The sequence below is a fragment of the Excalfactoria chinensis genome, chromosome 3 (genome assembly GCF_039878825.1).
Source record: "Excalfactoria chinensis isolate bCotChi1 chromosome 3, bCotChi1.hap2, whole genome shotgun sequence".
NCBI lineage: Eukaryota > Metazoa > Chordata > Aves > Galliformes > Phasianidae > Excalfactoria > Excalfactoria chinensis.
Genome location: NC_092827.1, coordinates 69,943,163 through 69,957,464, shown reverse-complemented (window position 1 = coordinate 69,957,464; position 14,302 = coordinate 69,943,163). Strand labels below are relative to the sequence as shown.

Here is a 14,302-nt window from a genome sequence, read left to right as displayed (position 1 = left end):
AATCAATCACTGGACAGTTTTTATTTTTCCTGTCACAGAGAAGTATATTTCTAGAAAAAAATCCTACTCAGGTATTATTTAAGCACGTAGCTTTTTGAATGTTTTCACCTTAGTTTTAATTGCCTCCAAATATAGTGAGCTTTAGCTAGAATATAAAAAGTCCTTGGGACAAATCCTGGATAGAATATCTAAAAGCATATCTAAAAGCTCTTGACTTCTTCCTCCTAGAGTTCCTCAACTCACTAATGATGGAAAATGCTGTATTTTGTGCCCAGTCATAAGTGAGTTATAAAATATATTGAATAAAATTTGAATCCTTCTTCCTTGGGCTGAAAGCATAAGGACCCCAGAGAACTGCAGCTCTGTTGTACTTTGTAGTATTCTCTACACTGTTACATAACCTTAAGTCTCTTATTACTTCCTCATTTTTATACATAAGAGATCTTTCAAGGGAGCGTCTTGTGTATTGCCCCTGTCTTTACTAGAAAATACTAATTATTTATCAACCTCATTTAAGAACTGCATTTTCAAGACAGCTTGGACTTCGGCATTTTGATATTAATAGACAGAATCCTTTATCTGCTAGGCCAGACAACTGCTCAAAGACATCCAAGACAACTCAAGAGAATTTGAAGAATTCAGAAAATTCAGAAATGTCCAAAGAAACGTTCCACTTGAGAAACGCAGCATAAATCTTTCCTGAAACAAATTAGTGTAATAAAAGTTATCTCAATAAACTGTTTCATTTTTTTTTTTTTTTGCTTCCCCCCACCCAATACACTCGTCGTGGTTTCTGTTTATCTACCATCAGCTTAAACACTTGAAATAACAAATAATCTCATTAAAGCACAATCAACCTTCCAGCTTTTGCTGAAGATCAACAAATTCCCTAACCTGAGATGCAGCTGACTGACACCAATCAGGAGTAGAGACTGCCTGACAACACGCTGTTAAGAACTTAAAGCCACATTTATCTGATCACCACACACAGCATTATACACATATGCTCTTCAAAGTCCATAGATAACTATTTCTAAGTCTACTTGCAAGGAATATTCTTTCATGTAAGACACCAAATTTAGCATCTTTCATGAAGCATTCATACCCTTTATTTTACCATAGCAGACTGACCTCGTGTCGGAATGAAGCATCAGATTAATTACAGAATAAATTGGAAAGAGACATCCTATGCAACCTCTGTGGCACCTTCACTTCAGTGCTGAAAACTGATCTCACTGAATGGCTCTGCTGACAACCCATGTTTTCTTTTCCTCATTTACTGACCATCTTTCCCTAACTTTTATCCATTAAAACAGTATTCGTTGATCTTTGAGTTATTTGGTTATATCTATCAGTTGTGAAAAAGCTATTAGTTTAAAAATAAAGAATAAAAAGAGATAGAAAGAAACAGCCAAGAATTCATGGCTTTTATCTTTAAAGAGAAGAGAGTATCCTGATGGTCACAAAGTATTCTTTGAGTTTGAACAAACTGCAATGGTAGTTAAAATGCATGAAGACACTTCAGCAATCTCTCTGGAAGAGCGACTGACATGATTTAAGAAGGAATATAAGTCAGAGCCTTTATCATGGACACAGTCTGACAGTAAGACAAGAAGATTTAGCTTTGAACTACCAATACTACTGCTGCTTTTCCTACAAGGATGGACAGAGACATTTGATAATGTCAAGACCGTAGTGCCAAAGAAGAAAGCTGAATGACTGCTACATATCACATGAGGATGTGGAGAAAAACCACTCTGAATTCACTGTCTTATCAACACTTCAGACTTACCCAGATGTTTTACCAACAGCAAGCATAGCCATCCAATCAATAAAATCACTAATATGGACAAAAGCCTGAAACCTCAATAACACTTCTCAGTAAACTGTTCTACACTAGCCATAAAATTGACATAATACATACAGATTTTTATGCCAGTTGTACAAAATCTGAGAAGAATGCAGAAAAATCACAGCTGTGTTAACTTGCCCTTATTTGGGGCATGTCCCTTATCCCTGTTAAGGTTATCCCTTAACAACTGTTTTGATAAACACTCCTCTTCTACACAAACAGAAGAAAGACTGGCTCAAAAAATGCCAGTTAATGGGGGGCTGCTATTCCATTTCAAAGACTACCAGTTTACATACATGCCTGTAAGTCAATTTTCTATTTTAAAAGCTCATTTTGTACCTACTTAATATTTAGCACTTATTTTCATGCCTGAAAGTGTGTAATAAGTAGCTATTGGGCCATAATTGCCAACTGAAAGTGTCTTTGATTTCCAAAAGAATTTATTCTTACCTATAATGTTACAGAGAACTGAATTTTCTATAAATTTGAAAACAGTAAACTTCTAAAATAAAATTTAATTTAATTAAATTGAAATGAAACTAGATTGAAAACCAAAAGAAAATCTAATGATTGGATTTCTATGGCAAAGATATAACATTACAAAACAAAGAAAATTGTTTAAATTTTAGGTATTCCTTTGTGAAGCCAAAAGTTTGAATCAGTTATCCTCTTTGGCCCCTTTCAACTCAGAATATTCTATGACCGTATGAAGTGCCCCACTAAGTTATTAGCAAATTTTTAGTAGCATTCAAAGTTTCAAATTTCAGATTACACTGAAAATAAGACTTGCTGGAAGCAAATAAATGATATTTAAAACAGTATTTTGTTTTACAAGTTTTCTTTGTGGACTGTTCATGTAAAAACCTTTCAAGTATTTCAGATATTCATTAAAATGACTTTCACCTGCAACCATAGATGACTTTCATTTCTATCAAACAACTCCTAAAATTATCCTGGATAGACTACCACAAATAGATAATTCCACATTATCTTCATAGCATTCAGAGTCATTTCTATGCTGGACAACACACTCCCAGAATAAAAGTAGGATGTAGAAAAATATATTTGGATTCAAGGACTGAACCACTGAAGTTTTAGAAGCTATACCTCTCAGAAATATCAATCACATGAATGCTCCTCTTGGGATGTTGTCCTCCAATAATTTGAAAATTAGAGTATAATAGTTTTGTACACATCAGACATATGCACAGACATTATCAGCTGACAAATTAAAACAGGCACTTCAGTGAAGTTGATTCTCATAGTTTCAATTACACCACTGTACCTACTGTTGCATTAGTATACTTGGTCCAATACATGCAAAGCTGCAGGAAATTATTCAGGGTATGCTAAACAAGTGTTTTGGAGCCACTTGTGCTTCTGGTACTAAGAACTTTTGTAATTACGAAAAGCGAATTCCTTAGACATCTAAAGAGACTTTTAGTCTAAAAGACATTACCTTTCTGCTCTTTTCAAGAGAGCAGCTTAATTTCTACCAAAGATTTATTACATCATAGAGTATACTACTACAAACCAATGCTAATGTTTCTTTCTTCATAGATCCATGCAATCCCCATAGATGTAAAAAATAATAAGAAAAGCTAAAAAAATACCCTTCAGGGACTTACTACCAAAAGACAAAAATGTGACAGTATTGTCCTTCAAACAGGAAAGTAATTCCAGTGCTTTGTGAACTTACACTATTCAGAACTACAACTGAGAAATGCACTTGCACCATTACATGGTGTTCCAGGCAATTCTAGTCAACCAGGAAAGCAATTTAAACCACCAGCACTGAGCATGTTGTAACAAAATAAGAACTTAAGCACACTCTGTAGAAAAACAAACAAGGTAAAACAGTGAGTTTTTAAGAATTATGTAATAGCTTTTATTGCCTGGAAGATCTCCTTTTATGATGAACCTGTAAGGACAGAATGAAATTAGTGGTAGATGACATTACAAAAACCAGATTGTAAGCAACTACAGTTTTGATAGAGTTAACAAGAAAAAAAAAAATAGTTAAAAAGACTAAAAATCAATTGAACAATAAACTACAAGACACCGGTAGTAAATCCTTAAAAAAAGTCCAATCCACATAGTTGACAACAGTGGTGAATTTCAACGAGTTTCTTTGGCTGCTTTTCCCTCTGTGCATTAGAACTAGCCAAAGGAGACGTTAGACCAAATGGTCTAGATGAAGCTTAGGGCCATTCGGTATTGCTCTGAATGGGTTCCTAAAAATACTATGTAAACATTTTCACGGCACTGAAATTTTATTACATCTGAGAGTAGCTGTACAGTAAAGGAAGTAATGCGTTTACCATTTTTCTTCACAAATATCTTCAAAGGCAAATATAGCAAGATAAAGTTAAAATTCTTAAATATGACATACGTACACAATAGTAAAACATTGTCCTTTAAAGCATCAGACATTTACATTTCATTAAAATGCAGCAAGGCCCTGGAGCAAAGCTTAAATTAATGCTTTGTTTCCAAAGATAATTTGGGAAAATAATTCTGCATTGAATTTATTCTTATCACATACTTGAAATGCTAACAGCAGCTTAAAACTGCAACATGTAGTAATGGTATAATTACTTAAAACACATCAACTTGGAATTTTAAATAAACTTACTGCAAGCCTATTTTAAGCATCAGTCTGACAATTTTGAATGAGGGGAAAAGCTAATCATTTCCAATGTTTATGTTCATCTAACAATAAAAGCAGATGCTGGAGACAATAACATGTCATACAGAGGACACCTTACAACTCCATAAAAACTCTTACCAAAAAAAAAAAAAAAAAAAAAAAAAAAAGTGATAACATTATTACCTCCACTAAGAGAGTGTTCTAAGTTTCATGAAGGTATGTAGTATACATCTTACAAATATTTTTACTGCTATAAAAACCGCAGAATGAGAAAAATACATATATATATCTAAATCAAGGCACCAATTTAATTGCATAAGTAGAAGCATTTAATTAAACTTAGAATACTTCTCAATTTCCTGCTTTGAACACTTATAGGGGTTGGTTGAGAACCAACAAAACCATAAAAATACCAAGCAGAAAACTTCAGCCACCGCTGATGGAAGTCTCTCAAATTCCATTCTTTGGGTCTCACATGGGAGCTGTCACGTTTTCCACACACAACCAGTCAACACAGTCTGAAATTATGTTTAGATCCATTAACAAGAGAAAATCAAATCGGAAATCAGGGTCTCAACACAAGTATTGGCTTGAAAAAGTCATCAACCATGCATTGAGTGAAAGCATGCTAAGCCCTGGTGTATGCTCTTCCTAACCAGAATCTACCTGTGCTCAGAGGTGTGAGACAGTTGACCTCAATGCCTTTTACTGAAAACCAAATAAAAGTTCTTGAAGTAGGAGACCAATACAAGCATGTAGCTTCAACTGGTTCTCTAGAAATAAAACTATAAGTACCAGGTGAGGAACATATGCTCTGTATATATAAAATACTTTTAAAATTGATATTTAAGCAAATAAAAGGATGCCATTTAGTAACCTGCAAGATAGAAAGTACTGAAAGATCTTGAGTTTAGATCTTGAAAGATTTTGAGTTCTCACTCAGGAAAGAGAAGCTTCCATCATGGCAGAATTAGAAATGAAATCATAGAAACTAGACAGAGATGGAAAGGAATCAGGAGGAATGGGTTGGAAGAAAAAAAAAAAGTTACAGCAAATACTCAAGTTAGTTCTGCCTGAGGAAACTGAAGAATTAGTGGAAAGAAAAAAGTGTTTTGGACAGAAATTCAATTTACCTAAACTATGTTGCACACTGACAACAACTATGCTTTTGCTTATGTTTGCACTTAGGGCAACCACGGGTCTAGATCAGGCATTTCAGTTTTGCAGGATGCATGCTCACCAAAGAGTCTAGAAAACCACAAGTGGTGGTGAAATCAGAATGTATGGGAACAGTCTGAATCAGTGTAGATTAGTCAGGCTAAATTAAACAATTCACACTTGCAATACCAATGCTAGGAAATTACATCTCCAGCAGCACTGGAAAACTTGAAAATGATACAAGAAGAAAAGATTGCAAACAAAGCTATGGAGTGTGAGTCTAGGAGTTTTCCACTTTCTTCTTGCATCTAGAATTGATCTGTTTTCTTAAAAATATTTGGAGAGGAGTTACTTTCCAAAGTAACAACATCCAGGCACGGACGCTGGGAATTCTACCATAAAAACATAAATGCTAGTGAGACCCTTCTGTAATTACTGTGTTCTTTGGACTGCCATTTACTGAGGCTGGCCCCAAACCCATAATATGAAGCTACTTAGAATTTAAATATGTGAAGAGTATCAATTCACTGACAAAAAGCATTGTGCTATCATATTCCTTTACCTCTCTCATCTCAAGTAACAGCAGCGCTGAAGGGCATATTCAACACCATTTAAAAGCTCTTTCCGTGTCTCACTGTAGCCTATATCCCACATTGAAATGAAATAGCAGAAAGTTCAATAAGGCATTATGTACATATATTATGCTATACGCATTGTAGTCTCCACATCTTTTTTTAAAATTTGTATTTCATTATGCTACATTTATCCAAGGAATTCACTACAAAACAGTAAGTGCTAAAAAATTCAGGAGATAAGTATAGCTGATGGCTCTGCTGGTACCTGCTCTTCAATAAAGAAGGCCTCTATGACACACAAAATCAAAAGACACTCCACACTTCTTTTTCAGTATGATTGGCACTTACCTCCTATTTTATAATACACCAAGCCAAAGAACAGAAAAAAAAGCTAAGTTAAATTATAGGTTTTCAATATTGACCTTGACTGAAAAGTACAGCGTGTGATTATACTTCATATAAATATCACTTGAATAAATAAACAGGCCAATAAAAATCTTACTAAGTTAAGAGTAAAAAAAGATTAAAAAGATTGGAACAATTGGTAATGATGACAAACATCGCTGCCAGCACCATGCTAAATGACCTCAATTTCAATAATATTGACTTCCTGGAAAGAAGATTAAACAGTCACATAATTAGAAACACTTCAGATGCACCTCGTGTTTAATATTTCCAGCACTACATTTATGTCACCCTTCTACAAAAGTGATGAACTTCACATCTGTGAAAAGCCAACACGGTACTGGAAATGAATAAAAAATAAATAATATTGATCATCTGTTTTGAGCCCTCTATGTAAAACAAGCATTTATATTTCTGGCTGAGGTAATGCTTCTATTATAAACTCCTATTTTCAAGCACTTCCAGCAATTCAGGAGAAAATTGCCCAAAAGGAAATTTATTGATTTCTCCCTTAGTCTAGTTAAGATTTCTCTTCCCACTTCCTCCTCCTCTTTCTCTGCAGAGAAGATGGAAGAAATTATTAAAAATCTGCCTGGTTATTTTAGAGCTAACTAAGTGGAGGAGAGAGGCATTTTTCACAGGGTAATGACTGTGGAAAAGCTTTTTCTGTTACTGCATGATACAAGGAATATGAGTCATCCTTGTCACTTGAGAAAGAAGCTCACAGATAAAGAATAAGACAGACAACCAAGTGGGAAGAAAAGATGGATCAGCAGAGGAGTCATATTAAGAAAACTCCTCTGACGTCATTAAATTTAGTGCCTGAAATAGCACTGCTTATCTAGCCCTAAATTCCTCCCTAGCTCAGAATGACAACGAAGCAAGCAAGACCATATCACAGAAGTGTGGGTTCACAGGAGATGAAAATCTTAAGTAAATCATTTTAGAAGGCAAAACGTAAAAAGTGTAGAGCCAGCACATCTTGGATAAATCACATCCAACTATTCCAAATGTCAGTTATTTAGAATGCCTGGGAGCTCTCCAAACAACTTGTCTTATACTTAAAGAGGGAAAAATAAATAAATAAATAAATAAATAAATAAAGGAGGAAAGAAAAAAAGAAAAGAAAACAAAGAGAGAGGAAGCAGAGCTCTTGCTCACTGACCTGAGCCCCAGTGGGCTGACCACTCACAACAATAGTCCTGTCACAGAAGAAAGAGCATACTGACCCTGCTCTGCCAAATGCCCAAGTGATCTACAGGGAATTCTGCTGTTTACTCATTGTCTCAAGGCTCCTTGTTTAGCAGACAGTGCTTCATTCTCACAGAAAGGGTAACAATGAGCTGAGAACTACAGGTGTTGGCCCAGTACTCTGTCTCCACAGAGACAGATGACTGTCTTTCAGGCCTTTGTGATCCGAAAAAGTCATCCTCAATTCAAGCTAGTATCACTACGGTTTCTAAATCCATAGTTTTGCAAAATTCAATATCTTCTTTTCCAGTGAAGGCAAGTGGGATGCTGATGTGTAAAATAAAAATAATGAGTTAAATGAAACCGGGAATTTACAGAAAATACAGTACTAAATGTTTTACTTGCTTACCTTCATCATAAATTTCTGTAGAGCCATGAGAGGGGGAAAAAAGAGAAAATGTGAAATGAACATTTGCTTTTCATGTGCTTAAAAATGGGATTTGTTTTCTCTAAAATAGTGAGTTGGATACACAGAACTATAAACCACATTTAAAAGGAACATTTATCATTGTAATTAGCGTAATTATAGCTTGTGCTAGAAAGCAAAACAGCTGCTCAGAACAGGGCTTCATCATTTTTTACGTAAGATTTTTTTTTTGCTTTAAATAATATACTATATTATGTACTAATGGCTTAAAGATAAAACGCAGTGCAGGCAAAATAGATGCCATACCTGATCATCTTTAAATACTTGGTCTGCATAACAATTCAATGCAAGTTATAAAGTCTTGCATTCAAAGAGCAGTGCTGGGAAGAAACACTTCCACTGTAACAATTTATAACACACAAATGCAGACAAAGTTAGGAAAATGAAAATATTAATAATATTTCATGCATTTAATTTAAAAAAAATAAATAAAAAAATGAAGTGCCACATAGATGATGTTAGAAAATTAAGGAAATGTTGGGGTTAATTTTCACAGATGTGCTTAAGAGTACAATGAGAAGTTACTTGCAGTGATCCTGCTTTCTCTGCAAAAGATCTATGGTCAGTTTTTCCCCTGTTGCTCTAATTAGTTCATGCTTTGATATCTGAAATTTTGAAGCTAGGGACCGAAGTCCAACAGTAAACCTCTATCTCACACAAAAAGAATCTAAGTGAGTAGCCTCCAGGAAACACTGTGTGCTTTCACTTCATACAGGCTTTTAAAACAGAAATGTCTGTTCTCAGAGATGCAAAAGATGTTCTAGATAAATATTAAATGAATGGGAAGAAGAGTATAGTATAAACTGATGATATCAAAGTCTTCCTCTCTTTTGGAAAATCGCCACTAAATCTGGAATTTAGTGTTCAGTCATTTGGAAACAAATTGAGCAAAACTAAATACTAGGAACCTTGTCTACCATCCTCATAAAGTGATTACTGAAAATATATGCATAGATCAGCAGCACAATCATTTGGGGATTATTTTCCATCCCATTTCTTGCCCCAATATTTTGTCTGCTATTAATGAGTGACTCCAGAAGCTAACCGGAAGTCTTTGCTCAGCTGTGAAGAGCACTCTAAGTGTATAAATTCACTAAAAGAGAAATCAGATTATTACATAATTAATTCTAAAATAAGCTTTCCTATATTTGTCAATATTGAATTTCCCTTGCCATAAAGTAATCTGGTTATCAAGAAGACTATAATCATCAAAGACCTCAAGCTTTTCTACAAGACGGCTCTCCCAGGTTTTAAGATTATATCTATTCCAGGATAAAGTGTAACGTACTTTTAAAAACATCAACTTTGGGGGGAAAAAAATAACCCCTAAAAAAACCCTACAGGTGTGCAACAGTGTTACACTGCTCCAACTCATCTTCTGCAGAGGAAGAGCTTCCTTTCTGCTCCTTCATACTGCTCTTTATTCCACAGAAAGAATGAGCACGGTAATTTCTCATAAAACATTTGCAATTCAACATGTTGTCATGGTTTTCATACTTGAAAATTAATCAGAGAACAGACCTATAACTTGAAGTCTCTTACTGTCATTCCAATATCCACTACTCTTGAAAGGTTTTGTTCACCAAAGACTGATACCAAAATGATACCAAAAGTTCTACATACTGATACATTCACCACATACAACAAAGGATTGTTGTACACTGGAAGACAATAATCATCTAAAAGGAAAACAATTATGACCTATAACTTTTGTTATACACAAATCCCTTACTCTATCTGTGAAGCTGAACTCCTGACAGTAGAGGCTGGTCATGTTTATGTTTGAAATTCTGTGTTATATACACCCTCACAAAGCACAAAGATGTATGCAATATCCAGTATGACATGCAAGAATAGAAACCTAAGTCTTAAGAATTAAAAAGGATGTGATTTATCTGCACGACACTGCTTCCAGCTAGTCAAGGAAGAGAGGCATCTCTAAGATTTGGACTACAGATAAAAGTTGCTGTGCTGAACACCATCAAACTGAAATCAGTACAACTCTGATGATGGAAGTTGTTAAAGACAGCATTAAACTTCTATAACAAACATGTTTCTCTAACATTAAAATCTTCTCAAAAGTTATCCTGAGAGCTAGAACTGGTAACTAAATCCAACTGACAACTCTATACTCATATTTCCATAAATTTTCAGCTGAATAATAATTTGGGCACAAAAGATAGTGTGAGTGTTTAGTGTTACAGAAATACCATACCTGCAAAGGAATTGAACTCTGAGCATACAGCAAGAAGACTACCTCCATGCCTTTCACCATGACTTAAATAATGAACACAGCTTCATTGGAGATAGTCACTTTAACATATCTTCAGTACCAATTAGAGTAATTCATTGCACATCCATGATTATTAATCAGAGTGACCTTCAATCATTAATTACCTAATAAATTGAATATATTTTCTGAGAATTTTTTATTCACACTGAGTTCTTTTACCTTAAAAGTTGGAAAATGCGCCACTTTTTGCAGAAACGTTTTCTCTTCCTTAAACAATTTGGGTTCAAACTTTAAATACGACTGAGTGTAGAAGGAAGTCAATGTAGAAAAACATTTATTCTCATACAGATCTTGAAAAAAAATTGAGAATGGGAGAAGATAGCCCTTTATGACATTAAAATGATCAATCATAGCAAGTGCAGCAACTATGGAAAGACTACTTAAAAAACTACATCTACTGCTGTGTTTTCAATTACATCTGCATTTCCAAACTTAGTATGCCCTGCATTTTAGTAGATGTTGATTGCAGTCCAGGTCTAATTCATACCACCTAGAAGAACTGATACAAACATTTTTTAAAAACTTTCTTCTTTCCACAGCAAAACTGTGTGTAAATCTGACCACATTTTCCTTTAACAGAATGGTAGGATTTCTAACTGCATCTCTAACTGCATAGCCTTGACAGTTCTCCTGCAGCTCATTTTAAGTTTTACTAAGAATTTCAAGCTATGTTCCAGGTATCAGTAGTACTGTGAATTGAAGCTAAATGTCTACACTTTCAGCTTACATGCTTTCCATATTTTTTAATAGCTTTGAGTAAAAGTTTAACATTTCTTTGTAAGTAAATTTCTACAACAGAAGTACAAAAGAGAATCTTTAAACTAAGAGGCATTAACCTCTAAGTGCCTATGAGGCAGCTTAGGATTAATCACAATATTGTTATTATGCTCTTTCCATGTAGCCAAGAAGTCCAGGAATGGAGGTGAAATTCATTTTTGAAGTGCAAACCAGAAGTCTAAGGAGTCAAATTGTATAATAGCCCCCAAAATCAGTGAATAGTTGTATTAAGACTACATCCTTAGTGTCCTCAAAAGAGACTTAAATAGCTTATCTATTTGGGAGTGAGTGATAAAGTTAGGATGATGGAAAGAATAATGGATGTCACAGATTAGATCTAATCTAGAATTGTCAAACTTACCACACTATAAGTATCAGAAACCAGTGGCTCTATGTCCAGTCACAACTGTTGCTCCCCAGAGGCCCGTCTTGGGACTAGTATTCTTTAGCATCTTTGTCAAGATGCTTTATGGGAAAGAGTTCATCCTCAGCAAGTTTGCAGATGAATGGTGCTGAATGGTGCAGTTGACACAAGGACAGGAAGGGACATCATCCAAAGGGACCTGGACAGGCTCTAGGAGTGGGCCCACAAGAATCTAATGAGATTCAACAAGTGCAGGATGTTGCACATGGGTCAAGGCAATCCCACATATGCGTGCAGCCTGGGAAAATATTTAAGAACAGCCCTACAGGTAAGGACTTGAGGTGGATGAAAGGCTTGACATAAGCCAGCAATTTGCACTTGTAGCCCAGAAGGCCAACAGTATGATGGCTGCATCAAAAAAGGGGCAGCCAGCAGGGAGAGGAAGGCAATTAATTGTATGCACCACTCTTTCTCTGCTCTCGTGGAGCCCCACCTCCAAGCCTAGGCCACCAGCACAACAGAGATATGGAGCTGTTGAAGCAGGTCCAGAGGACATCACCAGAATGGTAAGAGAACACCTCTTATGCAAAGAAAGGCTGAGAGAGCTGTGTTTGTTCAGCCCAGAGAAGAGAAGCCTTCAGGGAAACCTCACAGTGGCCTTGCAGCACTTAGAGCTTTAAGACATAAAGATCAACTTTTACACGGTTTGATGAGGACAGGACAAAGGAGGAACTGTTTTAAACAGAAAGAGAGTAGATTTATCTTAGATGTTAGGAGGAAATTTTTACTCAGAGGGCAGTGAGACATTGGAACAGGTTGCCCAGAGATGCTGTGGATGCCCCATCCTTGGATGGGGTCAGGTTGGATGGGACACTGGGCAGCCTGAGCTGGTGGGTTACAACCCTGCCCATGGTTGGAACTGGATGATCTGTAAGATCTCTTCTGAACCAAGACATTCTATGCTTCTATGATTAATTCTGCACTGAAGCAGACCTATGCTGCGTACAGTCATGCCAACAGAGACACAAAAGGAAAAAAAAAAAAGTTCAAGGAATATCTCAAGCTCACTTAGTTCTTACCTAAACTAGCTTCAATAATCTTGTTCTTAAAGTGGAATAAAGATCTGGGGACAAAATTAAAACAGTAATAGTAATTGAAGTGTTGAACAGTAGAACTGATATCATTCATTAAAAAATTTCACTAGCCGACTTCATAGGCTTGAACAGCCTGAAAGTGGATGAGTTAAGCTCAACTACATGAACCTGCTTCCAGTAAGTTCAGTTATTAATCTTGTCACTATGTTTGCTTAACTTAGGCTCTGGGATTGGACTTCAGGTTGTCTATAGAAACATAACATGACATAAGTGAACAGACCTCAAAATGAGGTACTAAACCTCAGTGACCCGAAATCACCTGTTATATCATCTGTGCAACTGACAGCATTCTGCTGCCATTTAAATAACTTCTATTAAAATGCATCTTTAGGTTTTGTGTGTCCCTTTAATGCATTCTGGATTAATTCAGTATGTACATCTGTAAGCTACCAGAGAATCTGGAATTATAGAGAGTGCTAAAAGCTGCCTTGCAGTGCAAATGAGGGCTGACCTGAAATGAGATCATTTAATATTTGAAGTAAAGCCAGCACTCACTTCAGCTGCATGAGATAGGACGATGTCTGGATTACTGAACTGATCAACTAAGAAAAGACTCCAGATCATGCAAGTTGCAAAGAAACATTTAGTTCTGTTGTCATGGGAAACATTTCATTTTAGCATGGCTAAAGAACACACTTCTGCAAAGCAGCCTTTCTTGAAGATAAGATTCTGACGTTTCTAAATTATGAAATTTGATTAAAAAAAAAAAAAAAAGGGGGGGGGGGGGTGGAGGAGGGGGCGGGCAGCAAATCTCGCTTGTATTTATTCAGGTAACACTGTATTTTCCAAGAATGCACTCTCCAAATACTTCAGTCAAAAATCAAGCTATATTAGAGCATGAGGACTGTATATACAGACACCTGTATACTATTCAACTTCCCTATTACACTGCTTATCTCTTTACAGCAAAACTGTTCCTAGGAATAAACGCTCAGAATCCAAAGATACAGAATCAAGTCCTCTCAGGTGTAATTAAAATGCTGGACAAAATGAGAAGATAATCTAACCACCATTATAGCTTAAAAAAAAAAAATTAAATTAAAAAAAATCCAAGTTACTTCATACTGGTTTTGAAAAATATCCGATTCATTGACCATGAATAATACCAGCATACCGATATAATGAACGGAAATTAACTTAACTGCATTTACTCATTAATAAACACTACAAGCATTTTTATATATAGTGATATAGATAATTGGAAATACATTAGTAGAAAGTGAGCTGAAAGTCTTAAGGCACCATTTAAAATATGTACTTACCTATAGGCATGTCAAGCAAGCTATAACTTAATTCACTACTTGCTATAAGCATGTAATTGCCACAGATTAAAATTCTATAAACTCTAGTTGAAAGAAAGACCAGTGCTCTAGCAATGAAATTGGCCACAATCCAA

The 14,302-nt window shown here is 35.6% G+C and overlaps 1 protein-coding gene across 8 annotated transcripts in view; it reads right to left on the bottom strand.

Moving 5' to 3' along the window:
- The window catches only part of RYR2 (ryanodine receptor 2), a 314,525-nt gene that overhangs the window by 191,069 nt on the left and 109,154 nt on the right, over nucleotides 1–14,302 (bottom strand). For 5 of the 8 annotated variants that reach the window (XM_072331787.1, XM_072331789.1, XM_072331792.1 and 2 more), the window contains exon 5: nucleotides 8,241–8,255. The exons of the other annotated variants lie outside the window; for them this stretch is intronic. In XM_072331787.1, coding sequence (XP_072187888.1) covers nucleotides 8,241–8,255 — 15 coding nt within the window. The remainder of the gene's footprint in view (nucleotides 1–8,240; nucleotides 8,256–14,302) is intronic. 8 annotated transcript variants of the gene reach the window in all.